This window comes from Nematolebias whitei, chromosome 7 (genome assembly GCF_014905685.2).
Source record: "Nematolebias whitei isolate Nwh7 chromosome 7, NemWhi1, whole genome shotgun sequence".
NCBI lineage: Eukaryota > Metazoa > Chordata > Actinopteri > Cyprinodontiformes > Rivulidae > Nematolebias > Nematolebias whitei.
Window position 1 is genome coordinate 41,229,016 of NC_056504.1, and position 19,840 is coordinate 41,248,855.

Below are 19,840 nucleotides of genomic sequence, written 5' to 3' on the forward strand. Positions count from 1 at the left end.
CCTGGGCAGCACCCTGAGGTTTACAGGGCCCCAAAATAGAAATGTAATATTAATGTTTTTTAATATAGGATTCCAAATAATGTAATAATAATAATATTCCAAACATTTTATATTATTTATTTTTCACAAGGAGCAAGTGCACGTCCCTGGAAAGAGATCAGACTACTCAATGGTCTCGGATGAATTTTTGGTGGCTTTTAACTTAGTTTGCTTAAGATGTTGTAGCTTAAAGTTAATACAGACAGAGCCATGCATTATTCACAGGAGCCATAAGGTGTTGAAGAAAATCTGTTTGCTCTGTAGAAAACTCATGCAGCTTTGCTGTTTTCTGCAATAATTTTATGTCTTTATTTATTTTGCAATCATACACTGTGTGGTCCATGCAATACCATTCATGGATGTAAACTACATTAAACAACTTATTATGTTTCATAAAACCAGACAGTGTCTCAGATTTGAGATTCTTTTCAAAACCAAAACTCTGTAGTTGCAACTTGTTTTGTGTAATCTCAAGACATTAAGCTTAAGTGTTCAAAGTAATGTATTCTGTTTTTTAAAAAGATTGTCACATTGTTTCCCATTATTTAATTTGCCAATACACTGTATCGTTTATCTCTCGTTGCTGTGACACGTCAAAATCATTTAGTTCATGAAGAAAAACATTGTTCTTGAGTAGAAACATATGGAAACAGTTCAAATCCACTTCTGGTCTGTGCAGCAGTGGCTAATTAAAAAAAGTAAAACTGACGGAGCAGACTTTCTCTTTGTTTCAGATGGTGGGTCTGTAATTTATTTAAATATTGCATTAAAGTTCAGAGTGGCTCTGACGAGTCTGACTAGAAACCTTGACATTAATGTTCACATAGTATAATAATTTTTGCATGTTATGTCATTTAGGCACCAAAGGTGGCTTTAGCCCAGGGGCCAAGACTTTCTTTAATCAAACCTGTAACAGCTGAAACACCTTGCTTCTCAAGGTTAGATATTAAGTCATTTTCATAGAGAATTATAATCCTTTTCGTGGAGACAAATACTACATAAACGCAGTTACTTACATGAAACTTTTCTGTCAATCATTTTTTTTAGGATTGTGTAGTAAAAGAAAACTGATGGTGCGTTCTAGGTATCCTCGAAGGTCGGAAATTCTGGCTTCCATGCATTTCAACTGAAACGCACTGCTTTTAGAGGAGAGCTTTTTTTTTTTCTTGCTACTGTCTCTTTAAATTTCTGCTCTTCGTGTCTGTAACGGTGACGTGTCCCTCCTCTTTTTCCCCCGGCTCCTCAGTCAGTTTCACTCCGATCCGATTTTCACTTTAAAATAAGCTTTAAGTCGGGACACCATGGGCAGTGAGTATTACTTTTCCATCCCATCTGTACAAAACGGGTACATGAAGTCTCTGGAAAAAAAGAGGAACTTGTTGTTTAGTCTGTTTTCGTGAACTTAGTTAGCTTGCTGTTTCACAGCGCTGACTTTTAGTGTAGGCAGCTAGCTCACGATGCTAACTAGCGTGTTGTTGTTGCTGTTTCGTGCTGTAATCGATTATTTCTGACCAGAAATAGTTAGTGAAATAAACGTGTATCGTGGCATATGTTTTTACGCACTGAATTTATTTGGCTTATCTCAGTTTTAGAGGCACTTCTGTAGACCGAGTTCGCTGAAGCCCGTGTGAGCTAACTTGTTAGCCACTCATTCAAAGACATAGTGATGACGACGCATAAGCCTGCGGGGTGTTCTGTTGGTTCTGCTGCTTGTAAATGTGCCGAATACTACGACAAACATGGAACAAGCAATACCTGAAACACAAAAAAACATGACAAGTAATCAATGATTGTATTTAGTTTGTAGTAAAACTGTATTATCTGTCTTGAACCCGCCCCCTGTTACTGCCACGTCCTGTTCATCAGTGATGGTTATTTTTGCTGTATTTATAGTAAAACAAATGTTTTTGCGTCCTGTTTGCTTTTTACAGTCAAATTCTTGGAGGTGATAAAGCCATTCTGCGCAGTGCTGCCAGAGATCCAAAAACCTGAGAGAAAGGTGTGATTTTTGTGTTTATTGTTTTAATTTTGATTTCATTTACACACTTTTGTATGAGTCTTATTTGTTTTTATTGTTGTAAAGCCGTTTTAACCTATTCGAAATGATTACATAAATTTAATGACATTTATTGTTATTATTATTATTATTATTATTAACATTTATGTTGATTTGCCTCTTGTTTTAACTTCTGATAATGTCTTTGACCAACAGATCCAGTTCAGAGAAAAGGTATTATGGACTGCAATTACACTCTTCATCTTTCTGGTGTGTTGCCAGGTAAGTGTCGTCTATATTTACATTATTTGTTATCTTAAAACCCACTCTAAATAACTAACCTAAATGGCAATACTAATGTAATAATTCCAGTATTAAACACAATAGAAAGACCTGCTTCATTATAATAGTTTTTATTTATTATTAAATATCCAACTACTTATTAGTATGTGGTTTTACATTTTTGTGTATTTGCTCCAGTATTAAATAGTTTGCATCTGACGAGATGATCCTGTTTATTTAAAAATAAAATCACATCTGTGTTTCATATTAGTGTGTATCCTCAAATGTTTGTGTCTGTGCATCCACCACTTCTGATATCTGCATTTAGTCTGATTTTTGTATCTTTAGTGCCCCTACTGTACCTGAGCCAGGAAAACAATTTGTATTTGACTGCACTTCTTCCACCTCTGCGTGTATTTTATTCTGCTCTTCAGAAAAGGAAACTTTGCCATAAATGTGTCTAAATGTGTCTATCAGCAACATACTTGAGAAAATCAGTTCATTATGACGTGCTTTTAAAACGGGAAGTAATGGTTTCTATTTGAAAAGATGTAGTTAGAGATTAAAACAAACCTAATTTATTATGACTTTACAAGCCAATTTATTACTTTTGTCTACCTGCAGTGAGGTTAACACCTTGCCTATAGATGTTGTCTTTCACAAGAAAGTGATATTCATGTTATCATTAACTTCAAGGTATAAAATGAGCTGAAAATTGTAAATTAGATTTTTGGAAATAATTATTTTTAACATTTACTTTCTTAAATAAAATTAAGACTGAATTCTGCTCCTCTAGATTCCTCTTTTTGGCATCATGTCCTCAGACTCTGCAGATCCATTCTACTGGATGAGAGTCATTCTGGCCTCAAACAGAGGTAGGCCTGTAATAAATGTAAGACAAAATGCAAGTGTTGGGTCTTCAACAGGACTTAACAGGAGTATGTCCCTCCAGGTACTCTGATGGAGCTGGGGATCTCACCTATTGTCACTTCAGGCTTGATCATGCAGCTGCTTGCAGGAGCGAAGATCATTGAAGTAGGAGACACCCCAAAGGACAGAGCCCTTTTTAATGGAGCTCAGAAATGTAAGAAACTCAAATCAGCTTGTGCGTTTTAAAACATCTTCATAGTGTACAGTTTGTTTCTGTAACCTTTTTTTTTACGTTTTCAGTGTTTGGGATGATCATCACCATTGGCCAGGCTATCGTGTATGTGATGACCGGCATGTACGGAGACCCGTCAGAGATGGGTGCAGGGATCTGTCTGCTCATCATCATCCAGGTGAAAATACAGCTTATTCACATTATTGTGTATTTTAAAAGAGTAACAATACAATCACAATGTGTAATAGACTTTGAGTGCAAGCTATTACTGACATGGATACAACTAATACTGGTAGCTAATATTCAAATTTAATTCAATATATTTTTTTAATGATTACGATTTGCTATAGTTTGAGTCAGTAAGAAGGTCACTGACAAATACAATGTGCTTAAGTTAAATTATAATGCACTTAAAATCCCATACATGTTAAACTACTAAATGAAGGGTCCAAATGATTACATGAATTAAGAACCAAGATTCGCTAAAGATATGGTGTTAATAGTGTAAATGTTTTCTTGTGTGGGATTCTTTTCTTCCTGACTGGCTTGTTTGTGTTGCTCTGTAGCTGTTTGTGGCTGGAATGATCGTGCTGCTGCTGGATGAGCTGCTTCAAAAGGGCTATGGTCTCGGTTCTGGGATCTCGCTGTTCATTGCCACCAACATTTGTGAGACCATCGTCTGGAAGGCCTTCAGTCCCACAACTGTGAACACTGGAAGAGGTAAGAGGGCCACAAACTAGTTTAGCATTTTTATATATAATAGTTTGATTTGTAAAGGAAAAAACATGCCTTGTTGCTTTTCATCAGTCATCAGAAATGTTTGTTCCTTCTGTCTTTTAGGCACCGAATTTGAGGGAGCAGTTATTGCGCTTTTCCACCTGCTCGCCACAAGAACTGACAAAGTGCGTGCTCTAAGAGAGGCCTTCTACAGACAGAACCTGCCCAACCTCATGAACCTCATTGCCACTATTTTTGTTTTTGCTGTAGTGATATATTTTCAGGTGAGTTGTAGTACTTTCGTGTTTGAAACTTTCAGGCTTTAAACAGGAATTGGTCATCTGAAACGTCATGTCTTCTTGCAGGGATTCAGGGTGGACCTGCCCATCAAATCCGCTCGCTACCGTGGCCAGTACAACACCTATCCTATCAAGCTGTTCTACACCTCCAACATTCCCATCATCCTTCAGTCTGCTTTGGTCTCCAACTTGTATGTCATCTCCCAGATGCTTTCCACACGCTTCAGTGGCAATTTCCTGGTTAATCTGCTTGGAACGTGGTCTGTAAGTACGATAATTTACCTTTTTATATGTAGATAAATGACTTTTTAATTATAATGGTTATATTGAATAGTAGAAACTGAGGGGTTTAAATCTGATTTGTTCTATATAGGCCTGTTGCGATAAATCAATTAATCGCATGATAAATGAAAATTATCGACCTCATTTTCATTTATCGGCTTTATCGTTTCTTCGTGTTTCTCTCTTTCTGAAGACACTGGATGACAAAAAGTTCAACTCCAGTGCTCTTCCCTTTCTCTTTTCTCTTTAAAATCCATTTTAACCGTCCAAAATCGCATTTTTGGATCATTAAAAGCAGCTAAGCTGAGGAGCTAAGCTAACAGGCCGACCTCGGGGGGACCTCTGTCTTGTCAAAGCTCCAAAATTCACGGTTGAAACCCGTGCCTTCGTGTAAAAAGTTTTTCTCTGCAAAAAGAAGCTGAGAACTGGTCTACTGATTTTTTTTTTTTTTTTTTTTTTAAAGCTTTGTGTGAAAAATGCTATGCTAAAGAGCTCAAACCCACACCGAGCGTCCGCCATTTTGAGAACCGAAGAGAAACAGCCCATGTCACATCAAGGTGCCTCCCGCCCATTTTTCTTAGAAACGCTGCTCACTCCCTCACTATCATCCTTCGGTTCCAACCATCTTATACTGCCATCTGGTGGTTGAAAAAAGATACTACATGCAAAACAAATTAAACGTTTCTTCTTAAATTTGACAATAATTACTAATTATTTTCAAATTTCAAACAATATCGTTTATCACAATAATTTCTGAGACAATTAATGGCCCAGCAACATTTATTGTGACAGGCCTAGTTCTGTAGCCTGTGTTCAGTCAACTAAAGGTGTGTAGAAATATTGAGAGGAAAGGGAGAAAACATTTTGAAGGGTGAAATTGATTCTGTAGGCCATGGCTCCAGAAAGTGCTGCTTTTATGTATTTTTGATCGTGAAGCTTTTTTTTTAATATATAAAAAAGTGTCTCTTTCTGATTATAGGAAGCAACATCTGGTGGCCCAGCCCGTGCCTATCCTGTTGCGGGTCTCTGCTACTACCTCTCTCCACCTGAGTCTTTTGGCTCTGTTCTAGAGGACCCGGTTCATGCACTCATCTACATATTCTTCATGCTTGGCTCGTGTGCCTTTTTCTCCAAAACATGGATTGAAGTCTCTGGCTCTTCTGCAAAAGATGTAGGTCCTTACTGCCGTCTTTCAGGAGGTAATGGGTTAGTTTTCAAAGCGACTTTGTGTCACGACTCTGCTCTTCACTGTCACTCAGGTGGCGAAGCAGCTGAAGGAGCAGCAGATGGTGATGAGGGGACACAGAGAGACTTCAATGGTTCATGAACTGAACAGGTAAGATAAAACGTCTGGACTCTCAGAAGTGTGTTTCTGGTATTTATTTATATTTAAGAGTTTAAAATTTTAGCAAAACAAATCGGATGTTAGTATGATGTCACAGCTTTGATTAGATTTAATTTATTTTTTGTTAGACTGCTCATCTTATCACAGCTTAGCATTTAACCTGAGGTGTCTGAATGTCTTGTAGGTACATTCCTACAGCTGCAGCCTTTGGCGGACTGTGTATCGGTGGTTTATCAGTGATGGCAGACTTCCTCGGAGCTATCGGTTCTGGTACCGGTATTCTGCTGGCTGTCACTATTATCTATCAGTACTTTGAAATTTTTGTCAAAGAACAGAGTGAAGTGGGCAGCATGGGGGCCATGTTCTTTTAAAGAAGCCATGGTGTTTTTTTCACCTTCTATCAACTTTTATCAAGCTCACAAACAGTTTTTTTTTTTTTTTTTTTTTTTACAACAAAGAGAAGCTCTTGCACTATCATCGTTGCAGTTTAAAGACATTTGAGGAACTTTTAGGAAACTTGGCTGAAATGTGATGCTGTGAGGTCGAGGAACATGTTGACTTCACAACATTTCCTCACGTCCTCTCAAACTCCATAGTGATGCAGATACCACCGTTTCAGTTGGACTTTATCTACTTTTTTTTTGTTTGTTTTGTTTTTATCCTGACTCCAGATACAGCTCCACAAGATTGCCTAAAAGGTTTCTGGCTGGATATTTTTCCCTTTCAGATTTGACATCTGAGAGTTTCATTATGCAGGTATAATTGTTTCAGGTGATAGCCGTCATCTACCTGTGGTGTGCTTCGTGTTGTCTTAGGTTATACTTTTACTGTTCGCCTTGTTTGTTTGTTTACCTGCCAGTCAGGTTAAGGTTTAGATCAGAAGGCAAACTGTCGGAACCACAACAGAACTACAGGACCAGACTGTCCAGGACTGTAAATGTTCCTTATTGTGACCCTGCATTAAAGGTCCTGCAAAATGAGACAGTGGAGCTCATATTGGGTTCCAGTCTCAATGAGTGGTTTGAACAAAACACAAGAAAACCATCTAAGAAACGAGAAGTTCTTGTTTAATGTATGGCGTTCCCAGGGATCTGCAGTATTAACTCGTGTCACACTTGTTTTTGTTACTCAAATCCTAAGATCCTTTTTTATGTTTTTAATTGTCTGCTATACATGTTATCACTTTCAGACAAATAATTTTTCTGTACATACGCCATATATTGAATACCTTTTTGAATTTGTCTTAAGTGTAAGATAAAGTCTTATGTTGAAAAAATGCATTTCAGAACAACCTTGTATAAAAAAAACATTCTGAATAAAGACTTGTGGAAAGAATTTCAGATTTGAGTGTTTATTGATGCTTCTTGAGCTTTTGTGAGATTAATATTCATTGGTCCTGTAGTTTATTTATTTTAATGTCTGCTGGCCAGGCTGCATTATCGAGTAAAAATGAAAACTCAGTTTGGTTAACAACTCGGGTCCGCTGATGTGAGAAATATCTGGAGGAATTTGACCCATTTTGTGTAGGTATAGTCTTCATAAAGGCTAAATACATATTTTTGGTACATTTTGTAGTGTTTGTTGGATATCGGTAGAATAAAATTTAGTAAGGCTATCAAAATGAGTTTTGTTACTTTCCAATTGGTTGCATATTTAAGTCAATATAAACTAAAGTTTATGGTGATGTATTTGAAGTTTATATCCAGAAAACCTCAAAACTTAACACAACAAAATAAGAATTTTGTTACTGCTTCAATATGTCTTGATTAGAAAAAAAAAAAAAGGCTTATTTTTGCTGTAAATTTATTTACTTTTATTAAAAAGTAATATCGGGATTAATTTATGAAAACAATTTAGAAATATAATGAACTATATTACTGTTATTTTTTGACAGCTACATTGTAGACTTGCCTACAGATAAAGCAGATGAAGTTTCCATTTCTAACCTGGGGGGGCAGCAGAGTGCCGTGCTGCGCCAACCAAAACCGGAAGTCGCAGACACGAAGAAGAAGAAGCTATCATGCTTTAGCAGAGTTAGTTGGGAAACTTCGTCCTGAACTTTAAGATAACCGTGCGCTCAGTGGCATATTTAGCGTCCTGTTAATCGGTAAACGTATTTATTTTCGGAAACAGCTGTTTTATTGTATTTAAAATATAATTTTATTTGTTACGGCGCGAAGAGATGAGCTCAGTCAGAGATGAAGGTAAGCGCCCTCAGTTAGCCGGCTGACTTTTCTGACACAAGTTGAGTTTGAATGAAATATTATTGTTGGCTTTGTTATAAAATAATCTAAACTATAAATATTGATCAACAGTGAATTAAATTATTTATAATCAGTGTCTTTATGTCTGGACTAAAAGGTTTGTGCCCGACTGTTCAACCTTGAACATCATTGAGCTGTAACATGTGAATTAAGGATGACTTCTGTCATTTAAATCATCAAAATAATTATGTTTGCATATTTATACTTTGAACCTGGTACACAACTTATAAACAATATGAATTCCCACACATAAAATCAGCTTTTGACACCATTGTTTGCTGGTAGATCCAAATAAGTGCATCATTGGTTGTCACGTTTCCTCCAAATCTGACTCCAGCTTTAACACCTTCAGGTATTAACTGAGTATATTAATTAGTCTTTATTTATGTATTTCAAATAATAAACCACCTGAAACTAAAACCAGTCTAAGTAACAGATAAAATCTGTTTAAACAATGTAACACTTGGTGGTTTTCAGATTATCTACTTGTCTTTTGACACTTAAAAGTAATTATACGGAAATAAGCTGTGTTGCCTCGGCATTTTAGTATTTTTTATAATTTTGTGTTCGTGCTCATTATAAGCAAGTGAAAAGTTTCCATTCATCCAATTATGATTTGGCCTAATTGAAGTAACGTCACGTCTTCATGTTTGAACTGTTTATGGTTTCTGATTGTCTTGTAAATATGGTTGGTAGGTAAACTCTTATGAAATTTAAGTAAAATGTTTGTTTTTTTTCTTCGTATTTCTTGTTTTACTGATTGTTTTGACAATTTCTTTGGGTTGACATCAGGTAAAGACAAAATTATATTTGTCACCAAAGAAGATCATAAAAGCCCCAGCAATGCAGAGCTTGTAGAGGAAGACCCCGACGACCCCTATGAAGAGCAAGGTGAGGAGCAACACAGCTACTCAGACAAATGTGAGCGTGAGTTGGGCTTTTAAAATGAACTTTTTTCTGCTCTTAGGTCTAATTCTTCCCAGCGGTGAGATAAACTGGAATTGCCCCTGCCTGGGTGGGATGGCCAGCGGTCCCTGTGGGACTGAATTTAAAGAAGCTTTTTCCTGCTTCCACTACAGTCAAGAGGAAGTGAAGGGCTCTGACTGCCTGGAGCAGTTCAGGGGGATGCAGGAGTGTCTGCAGCGCTACCCTGAGCTCTACCCACAAGAAGATTCATCACCGAGCCAGACCTCACAGGATTCTGCTTCTGCAGAACCATCAAGTCCAAACCAAATGCCAGGCAATAAGCAGAACCCTGACACCACACCACCAAACACAGAGACCTCAGAGGAGAGCTAATAAAGGGTTTATTCTGAGACACTCAAGACTCGTCCTTCACATTTCACATTCAGTCATCTTTTTTTATGAATCAATAGAAAAATATCTTTTTTTTACGGTGTTTCTTCTGTAGTTCTCCAGTATTAAAAGCTATAACAACTTCTGTGTATTGGTGTAAAGGTGTCTGAAATTATATGTTACTGTCGAGTGAAGAGGAAATCGGGTAAAACTAATGACACGAGCTGGTTTTTAAAACCTGAAGCCATTTGAGTGGATGCACAAAAAAGGAAGACTAAGCTGTTATCATGAAAGTAAAATACAAATTCATTTTATATTTTTTTAGTCTGACTTTTCTGCTAAACAGGATACAATTCATGTAATTCGCCGAACACAAACATCTGATCTGAGGCAGACACTGAACCTTTAAGACCGTGTCTCAGGTCCTTTACATGCAGCAGACCTCAGGTCTTAAAGGTTAAGTACTTGATTCACAAATCAGATGGTCAGGGAAAAAATAGCCATCTTGAGTGTTTAAAGTTATTTCATCTTGTTGTGCTTCAAAGCCATTTTTCAGTTCAATCCATGAGTCACAGGACCAAGCTTGCAATCGTCTCTGATTGCACAGTGTGTGCACTTTAATTTGCCTTGCTTTAAGGCAACAGGTCAGTGCCCACTCATTGATTTACAGCAACAACTGGAGGCTAAACTTGCAGTAAAATGGTTTTCTTTACATGTTTTCTGCTCTTTATGCACCAAGTCCTTTATGCTGCACAAAATGTTCCATGTTTAACTTGTCTCTGAATGCATTTGACTATTGTCACTCATCTATTTGCTGAATTCAGTGTAGAGATTTATTGTAAGAAGAAACATTTCTGAAACTATTTAGTGTATTCTTCGTCATTACGACTGTTGCCGTCTGTTCTGCATTTATTCTGCTAATTAAAAACCGAACTTGAAATATTTACCTCACCTGAACCAAACAGAAGTGTTTGTGCGCATCAACGAAATAACTGAAAATAATGTTGTGGAAAGTTTTGTAATAAAATAGATAACTTTATTGTGACATGATTGATTCATTTTATATGCTGTGATTATCCAATAAGAAAGTGTCGTTAAAAAAAATAAAGCTTCAATTTATGTTTTCAAGATTTGAAAATCACTTAAAACTGCATGCAACTACAATCTTATGGCATTCATACGCAATCTGATTTATTCGTTTTTTAAAGATTACTCTGAGCTTCTGAATTAGCATTTAAAGCCAGTTTGTCATTTTTATCTTCATGTATATGTTCTGTATGATTATAAAGAAGAGAGTAAAATCATTCATGTAAGATTCGGCTTCAACAAGATCAATATTTACCACAAATCAATAAACTAGTGAAGAAAATGTATTAAATATTCACAGAAACGCAGACGGCATCAACGATCCGTATCCTACAAGTTTCATTTGACAGGTTGTTCTACATCAATTCACTAAAGAAGACCGTCATAAACTCAGGGTCAGAGGTCAGATTTTGTCAACTGAGCGGCCTCAAACAAAGATCAATAATTACCAAACACCCTTGTGTGTCATTGGTGGATTCTTGAGAGGAAAGGTGGACAAAAAGCCAATGGGACAGGACAACAAAGAGTGATTGGCCTCAAAAGTTGACGAGTCGGCAGTTTTTCCCCACAGACGCATGTTTGCAGTAAAAAAGCTGCCATCATCAGCCTGACCTCCTGGTCTCTGCAGACAGAAACTACCCGAGAATATGTCGAATTTAATGGAGATATGCAGCGGTTTACCTCTGGATCCACTGCCACCCAGTCAGGGAAGAGATCCTAATGTGCCACATGCACCAGTTCGGACCCCAAACCTCACGGCTCAAGAGGAACGAGTGAGTAGGAACTCACATTAAATTCATTTCCTTCACTTTTAACCTCTGATATGTTGTTCTGAAGTTATTTTAGAGGCTCTTTTTGTCATCCTAAACATTTAGACTTAAAAGGAGAGCTTACTGTGTAGCTTTTTATTCTTTCCTTTATGCTGGGTGTGCTTTAGTATGGAGGAAACTCACCTGAGATACCATTACTGTATATATTAATAAACATATAATAATTGTTGCAATATAGAAGTTATGTCTGGTCTAGACACTGTTAAATCTTATTTTCTAAGATTCTGTGTCATTAAGGCGTCAGATTTAGATGCAAATTTTACATTATGTCACAATCTGTTGTGCCCTCCACTTTGTTTCATCGCCCCTGCTGGTCCTCCCCCCAAATATTGATTAGATTTGAAAGTCAACAGATGTTTACCCAAACTTGGAGCAAAGGCTGCAGTCAATAATTAAAGGAGAAACCGGAGGAGATGTAGCTTTTCCGTAAGAAGAGCGGTCTGTCTGACATTGTTTAAACACTGATTTATTTTTGCTAACCACCTGTAAATGTTTCTCCCCACCACCACCACCCCACAGCTGGCTCTAAGAAATGCCCTGAGATATTTCCCGCCCTCCCATCATGCAATGCTCGCACCTGAGTTTGCCCAGGAGCTCCGTCAGTACGGCCACATATACATGTACCGCCTGTGCCCCACGTTACGGATGAGGTGAGGAGCCCTGGCTGGACTTTAAATAGAATAATAAATAAAATATACAAATTGTGATCAACTGTAATTTTTATTTATTACAAAAATACCTAATAATTTTACACTTCGTTTTCCTCTATAAAGTTGTTTAGAATAGGGGTTCTCAAACGTTTTGGGTTCAGGGACCCCCTCATAACCCTCATGTTTATTAAATAATTTTCTTCAGTTTGTCTCTTTAATAGAAGTATTTGTGTAAAATAAATACTTAAGACCTGTTCTCTAATAGTGTTAAAACAATTTTTATGCTTTTAAACATGGGGTATTTTTCATTCAAGACACTCGTAAATAACAACATTTTTAATTTCAACTTCGAAAAATTACAGTTTTGAGAAAATTCACAACATCAAAAAAACACTTTAAAACTTTACCTATTCACTTGATGAACATAATAAATGTATCGGCCCTTCTTCAAATTATTACAGAAAACTCTTTACATCAAACTGAACAGAATCATAACAGCAGTAGTCAGACCGAGTAACAGGGCTTCATTTGTACAACGATCGATGCCGGAATGAAAATGGCGGGCGGGGGGTTCTAGGGGTCCTCCACTAGAAAATTTTGAATAAAGTAAATGCGATTTCCTGTATTTTGATTTTTTTTTTTGTCTTTCGGCTGATCCCTTCTTCAGAGGTTGCCACAGCCAACTAAGTCAGATGAAGACTTGGCAATTGTTTTTACGCCGCATGCCCTCACTGACACAACCACAGACCACCGAGCTACCACAGCCCTCTGTGTGGAGCAGAGAGATGCTATCTAGGGTGTCCGAGGGAGCAGATGATGGGGGTTAAGTGCCTTGCTCAAGGGCACAGAGTGGGACAAATGAGGGTGGAGGTGTGGGTGCTTCACCTATCCCACCCACATTTTGATAATGTCGGTACCGAGAGTTGAACCGACGATCTTACAATCACAGGCCCACCTTCTCCATCCTCTGCGCCACCACTCTCCCTGAGTGATTGCTGGACATGGGCATCGGCGACCCCCGTGACCCAAAATGGAAGAAGCAGGTAAAAGATGATGGATGGATGGAAGATCCCATTCTACAGACTATCCTCACATTTCACTTTCTTTTGAACCTGAGACCAAATTGTCTTGAGAAATGATGATTAAACCTTCAAAATAACGTTTTCTGTGACCTTGATTGACCTCACATGATCTGTTGGTGCTTGGAGTTTGTTGAGTATGACTCTCAGCTACTAACACAGCAAATGTTAGGACAATATCCATCAAACTGTTTGGGTTAAAACCTTTTTTATACTTTTTAAGATCAGTTGGCTGTGGTAGCCATCTTGCATCAAGTTCACTCCAAAAATTAATCAGCTGTAGGTGAACATCCAGCGCTCACTTCCTGCAAGTTTCATTGAAATTTGTTCAGTGTTGTCTGAGAATTTTTGCTAACACACAAACACTTTGAACACATGCACACACACAGTTAAAAACATTATTGTCTGCTCTTACCGTTTTGCTGCAGCAATGCAGATCAAACAAGTAAAATTTGCAGAAATTGCATTTGCCGCAGGACATGAACGCTGCAGTTATTTGTATCGCTTGATATTTATTTCCTTCTCCTCCCCAGAGCTTATCCTATAAATGAGTATCCCTGCCGCACACGCCAGGCAGCAGCTATGATGCTGATGATCATGAACAACCTGGACCCAGCGGTGGCTCAGGTGAACAACTAACAATGCTAAATCAGTTTATTTTGAATGTACTTGGAAAATAAATAAATTTATTTTAAAATTCTTCAAGCTTTTTATTTTTATTTTATTTCTGCAGTTTCCCCAGGAGCTTGTCACCTATGGAGGGAATGGGCAGGTGTTTAGTAACTGGGCCCAGGTAAGCCCTGCCACGTTTTCTATATAAACATACGTAGACAGAAGTTTAAGCTTTGTGTCGTGGTTGTTTATGAGTTCAGTTCCGCCTCGTGATGCACTACCTGAGTGAGATGACCGAGGAGCAAACTCTGGTCATGTACAGCGGACATCCCATGGGCCTGTTCCCCAGCTTGCCTTCCTCGCCTCGTGCCATCATCACCAACGGCATGGTAACTGCAGGACACGAGTCGGGTTCGATAAAGGCACACTAAGATGACAAGACTAAATGTTTATTTATCCATTAAGGTTGTTCCAAATTACTCCTCGAGGGATCAGTATGAGAAGATGTTCGCACTCGGTGTATCACTGTAAGTTATTTTTCTCTTTAAGGTGCTTTGAAGGTGCTCAGAAATGGACGTAGCTCTAGCGTTGTGTTTTTACAGGTACGGTCAAATGACAGCAGGGAGTTACTGCTACATCGGACCTCAGGGGATTGTTCATGGCACTTTGGTTTGCAAGAAAATAATCGGTTCTCAATATAAAACACAAATAGTGCAAGTTTTATGTTGTAAATGGTGTGTTTCCTTATGCCCCTTGGTGCAGCTGACTGTGCTGAATGCAGGCCGGAGGTACCTGGGCACCGACGACCTGAGGGGGCGAGTGTTTGTGACCTCTGGTCTGGGCGGAATGAGCGGAGCTCAGGCCAAAGCTGCGGTCATCGCTGGCTGCATTGGTGTGATCGCTGAGGTAAGCAGCTTTCTGGCTTCTCCTCACTGACGTGGCTGCAGAGGGAGCAGAGATGCTGTGGGGTTTGTGTGCAGGTGGATGAGGCTCCGCTGAGGAAGAGACATGAGCAGGGCTGGGTCATGGAGGTCACCAGCAGCTTGGAGCAATGCATTAAACGCATCAGGTAACAGAGTAGAGATGATCTGCAAGAATGCTTTCAATAACTGAGATGGTTTATGTTGTAATAACAGCACTGAATATAATAAACATTGAGGCTTCAGCTTTATATGCATATTAACTACTCGGTTCATATTTTGATTAATCAATTTTTGCACAAATAAAGTTCAAATTACATATGGAGTTGGAGTGTGCAACACTTTCTTTATTGTCTCACAGTTACAAGTTTCATTAAATACTTTAGTTTTGCGGAACATGTTTTGCCACAAAAGTAGTTTAATTACTTAATAAATAAACACGACGATGAAAACACTCACAGTTGATGGTCTGATAGAAAAGACCAAACTGTGAGGCTGTGAGAGTTATTATATTTGTGAGACTGGATCGAGTCGAACCAGGCAATGGTTTCTAAACATCTCTGCAGCATTTAAAGGGTTAAAAAGCACATCATATCACAGTAATTGATCTGTTTACGACTACTGCACATGCGTAAAATCCGGCACCACGCCCCCAAATTGTTTCGTAGCTATTTCTGGTCGGCATTAATCTCTGTTGTTTTTGTCCTTTACATCTGCTCTTTTTATTGACTGTTTAATACAAAGATATTTGTAAAATAGTTTTATTGGTATTTTACGTTGTGGTAGTGACATGTAACGTTCCCGGGTGTTGGAGTGGCTGCAGAGCACGGCTAAAACAGAGTTCGATGTATTTAAGCAACACGATGGATCAGTGGTTAGCACTGCTGCCTCACAGCAAGAAGGTCTTGGGGTCAATCCGAGAAAACGTAGCAAAATAGTGACTGAGCTTGCGCATTAGTAACAGTAAAAAGGTCAATGATCAAGAGCTCCGATAGAATATATTGTTAAATAAAATGTGAATTATCACTTGTGAGGAAGTTTCTATTATTGTATGAGAGCACGATTCCAAAAAATGTGTTGAGCAAACCAGTTACCAAAGATTGAATTATTAATACCAAGCCTTTTGTCGTGCATGATGGTGGCAGCATCATGCCGTGTGAATGTTTTGCTGCAACAGAAATGAAGCGGATAGACAATTCCGAGAGAAAACTGCACCAGTCTTTATTAAAACAGAAGTCAGGAAAACTGAGAAAAGTTTTGCACTTAGCTACCCTGAGATTTAACCCGAGCACAGGATTTTATCTCCAGACTGCTGTAAAATGCTGAAACACCTTCAAGGTAGAAAACATGACGTTTGTAAAAGTATTCCTAACTAAACCATGCCACTGTCAGTGGTGCTGAAAGGTACTTTAACCAGGCTCCATGTGACTGATAAAGTTTTTACTTTTAATAAATGATCAAAAACTCCCAAACCCCTTTCTGCTTGGTTGTATTAGAAACTGTATGTATTTTAGTTTTGAGGAAAAGTACATTTCATGACGAGTATGGATATTTGTCTCATTATCTTAGAGAACTGAAAAGCACCAAGACTCCTCTCAGTTTGGGTTACCATGGCAACGTTGTAGACTTATGGTGAGTTTTTCCCAGACCTGAGCCAGGCCTGCTCTCTGAGAGTCAGGTGTTGTTCCGTGCTGTAGTTACGACGACTCCTCTCTGATCAGGGAAGGGCTCCTGCAGGAGTTCGACAACACAGGAGAACTCCTGGTGGATCTGGGCTCAGACCAGACGTCGCTGCACAACCCCTTTAACGGGGGCTACTACCCAGTCCCGCTCAGCTTCCACGAGGCCAACCAGCTCATGTCTACTGATCCGGGCCGCTTCCGGAGCACCGTCCAGGAGAGGTTGGCTTCACCTCGAACCTGAACAGTCTGTTAATGCAGGGGTTCCCAACTCTGGTCCTTGAGGAACACCATCCTGAACGTTTTAGTTGTTTCTCTGCGCCGACACACCTGATTTTAATTAAAGCTAATTAACAGGCTTCTGCAGAGAATGAAGAAGTAATTAAATCACTGAATCAGGGGCGTTGGAGCAGGGAAACAACAAAAACATGCAGGATGGTGTTCCTCAAGGACCAGAGTTGGGAACCACTGTGTTAAAGTATTGGATCTGAGATGTGTTGGTTTCAAATTGTGTTCTGTGTGACGTCACAGCCTCAGAAGACACATAAATGCCATTAACAGACTGTCAGATGCGGGCATGTTCTTCTGGGATTATGGCAACGCTTTCCTCCTGGAGGCCCAAAGAGCCGGTGAGTAACTCAGCAAAGACGCACGCAGACGTATCAGTGGCATTTATTTTGAATTTTACCAATAAAGAAGAACATGTTAACGGTTTTATACAGGCGCAGAGGTCACCAAGGCTGACGGAGGAACGACAGACTTCCGCTACCCTTCTTATGTTCAGCATATTATGGGGTGAGACTTTTACAACAGGCTTCAACAGCATTTTATGTTTGTCTTCTGGCAAAAATAAATAAATCTGTAAACCTGTAAAGGTGGTGATGCAGTAATAAGCAGCTGTTAGAGATGGATTCTTTTTTGGTCTTTCCTGCAGGGATATTTTCTCATTAGGCTTTGGGCCGTTTCGCTGGGTGTGCACATCTTGTGATCCCAAAGATCTGGCTGTCACTGATGATATTGCTGCTAATGTTCTCGAGGAGATTGCTGCCAACGTGTCAGATCGCATTAAACAGCAGTACAGTGACAACATTCACTGGATCAAAGAGGCTGGAAAACACAAAATGGTCTGAGCTCTCTCAAAGCAAATAATTAAAAAAGGCCATGTCTTATCATTTAATCCATGCACTCGTTGGTTCAGGTTGTGGGATCTCAAGCCAGAATCCTCTATTCTGACCAGAAAGGACGGATCCGCATAGCTTTGGCCATGAACCAGGCTGTCGCTGATGGAAGAGTCTCGGTATGAGGATGAATTCTTTGCTAAGCTTGCTCCATGTTTGCTGCTATCCTCCAGGATGTCATATGCTTTGTTTTCATTAATGTGTTTAGGCGCCAGTGGTTATTAGCCGAGATCACCATGACGTTAGTGGCACAGACAGCCCTTTCAGAGAAACCTCCAATGTGTACGATGGCTCAGCTTTCTGTGCAGGTTTGTTCTTTGTTTGCTAGTTGGATTCTGAATCTGAGGTTTTTAAATGAAAATTATAAGGAGCTCACAGCTCTTACATTCTGGTGGCAATATTTTAAATAAGACAAATATGAAGCGGGGGGGTGAAGGTGTTGGCAGCTTGCTTAAACATGTCACTCGAATAAATTAGAAATAACCACTTCTGTCTCGCGGTGTGCTCTCACTGCAGACATGGCGGTCCAGAACGTTGTTGGCGATGCGTTCAGAGGTGCCACGTGGGTCGCTCTGCACAACGGTGGAGGTGTTGGCTGGTGAGGCAGGCTGACTGATCCTCCTGCAAACAGTAATCTGTGTCCTGCATCTCTGTGTTCATGTCTGATTCTCATCCGCAGGGGCGAGGTCATTAATGGAGGATTTGGTCTGCTGCTGGACGGCTCAGATGAGGCAGCAAAGCGCGCCAGCCTGATGCTCAGCTGGGATGTCTCCAATGGGGTGAGAGAGACAGAAAGAGAGAGAGAGAGCAAAAGAGAGAGAGTGAGAGAGAGAACATGAGAGAGAGCTAGAGAGAAAGCGAGAGAGGGAGTGCAAGAGTGAGAGAGATCAAGAGAAAGAGAGAGAGTGAGAACATGAGAAAGACAGCGCGCAAGTGAGAACGTGGGAGAGAGCAAGAGAGAGCTAGAGAGAAAGCGAGAGAGGGACTGAGAGAGGGAGCGAGATCAAGAGAAAGAGAGAGAGAGTGAGAGTGCGAGAGAGAGAAAGTGTGCGAGAGAGAGCACGCGCGAGAGAGAGAGCGCACGAGAGAGAGAACGAGAGAAAGCGAACAAGTGAGAGAGAGAGAGCAAGAATGAGAGACCGAAGGAGAGAGAGAGCAAGTACGAGAGACCAAAGGAGAGAGAGAGCGAGTGAGAGAGAGCGACCGAGCAAGCGAGCGGGAAGAGAAGCAGCATCCTCGGTCATTATAATCACTGATTTGAGTCGGTGTTGTTCACCAGGTGGCTCGTCGTTGCTGGTCTGGAAACAGAAATGCCTACGAGACCATCCAGCGCACCATGGAGGAGAACAGGCAGCTGCGCGTCACCATGCCCTGTCCAGTGCAGGACGAACGTGTGTTGGACCATGCCCTACAGAGCTAACTACCACTTCAGTTTAGATCAACTACAGATGGATAATTACAGCCACACAGTGGAGAAATGTAGCCGCTGCAGTCACTTCAGTTTATCTAAATGACGCCTCATCCAACAGTTAGAACTACTCTCTGCCCACGATGAGAAATCATCTGCAAAGACGTCAAATACACAGAAACCCTAAGTGGGGCTGGCAACGTGCAAATAAAAATGCTTGTTTACAAATTCACCTACGTTAAGATTAACCTTTGTGATGTGGCATAGAACAACAAATAAACAAGATGGAGGTCTACACTCAACAGGAAGAAGCAGCAAAAAGCAAAGTTCATTTCACAGAAAATATCAACAACGAAGAAATGATTAAAGAAGCGTGTTGGTTTTATTTTAACTTCTGTGACTCATTTCTTGTTTTAATTTCCTCCAAAAAGTTTAACTCTGGTAATCTTTAAAAGTTATTCAGGCTTTCTGATGGTCTCTCATCATCATCATCATCATCATCATAAAGAAGCTTTTCTTTGAACCTTGGCAGCATTTTCCATATTTTCTGTTTGTTTAATGCCCAAACCCCTTTGTCCTATTTAAATTATTTTATGATAACATTTGAAACCTTGTTATTCTTTTGAAGACACACATTGATTGACTCAATGTCACTTCCTATACTTTGTGTTCACATTCATTCATAACACATTCATTCCTAATGGAAAACTAAAGTACCTTTGATCTTTGAGAAGCGTTTCTCAACAAGTTAGTTAAATTGTAAGAACTGTAGATGA

General features: G+C 39.5%; 3 protein-coding genes across 3 annotated transcripts; all 3 read left to right on the forward strand.

Moving 5' to 3' along the window:
* The first annotated feature begins 1,253 nt into the window (after positions 1 to 1,253).
* LOC119412535 (protein transport protein Sec61 subunit alpha) lies at positions 1,254 to 6,512 on the forward strand. The gene is made up of 12 exons (XM_037679555.1): positions 1,254 to 1,347; positions 1,971 to 2,038; positions 2,252 to 2,317; positions 3,114 to 3,192; positions 3,270 to 3,401; positions 3,488 to 3,597; positions 3,986 to 4,139; positions 4,260 to 4,420; positions 4,502 to 4,699; positions 5,697 to 5,888; positions 5,977 to 6,053; positions 6,247 to 6,512. The coding sequence occupies exons 1-12, from the start codon at positions 1,341 to 1,343 to the stop codon at positions 6,431 to 6,433; spliced, it is 1,431 nt and encodes a 476-aa protein (XP_037535483.1). The 5' UTR covers positions 1,254 to 1,340; the 3' UTR covers positions 6,434 to 6,512.
* A 1,516-nt stretch (positions 6,513 to 8,028) lies between these two features.
* Positions 8,029 to 10,005, forward strand: LOC119412536 (mitochondrial intermembrane space import and assembly protein 40-B). The gene is made up of 3 exons (XM_037679557.1): positions 8,029 to 8,266; positions 9,119 to 9,217; positions 9,294 to 10,005. The coding sequence occupies exons 1-3, from the start codon at positions 8,245 to 8,247 to the stop codon at positions 9,623 to 9,625; spliced, it is 453 nt and encodes a 150-aa protein (XP_037535485.1). The 5' UTR covers positions 8,029 to 8,244; the 3' UTR covers positions 9,626 to 10,005.
* Positions 10,006 to 11,246: 1,241 nt separating this feature from the next.
* Positions 11,247 to 19,449, forward strand: uroc1 (urocanate hydratase 1). The gene is made up of 19 exons (XM_037679558.1): positions 11,247 to 11,481; positions 12,058 to 12,188; positions 13,801 to 13,894; positions 14,001 to 14,060; positions 14,140 to 14,268; positions 14,345 to 14,406; positions 14,482 to 14,548; positions 14,642 to 14,785; positions 14,860 to 14,948; positions 16,369 to 16,431; positions 16,521 to 16,700; positions 17,010 to 17,107; positions 17,201 to 17,273; positions 17,413 to 17,602; positions 17,677 to 17,775; positions 17,865 to 17,964; positions 18,173 to 18,254; positions 18,336 to 18,435; positions 18,936 to 19,449. Exons 1-19 carry the CDS (start codon positions 11,356 to 11,358, stop codon positions 19,074 to 19,076), a joined length of 2,028 nt encoding a protein of 675 aa, XP_037535486.1. The 5' UTR covers positions 11,247 to 11,355; the 3' UTR covers positions 19,077 to 19,449.
* The last annotated feature ends 391 nt before the right edge of the window (positions 19,450 to 19,840 follow it).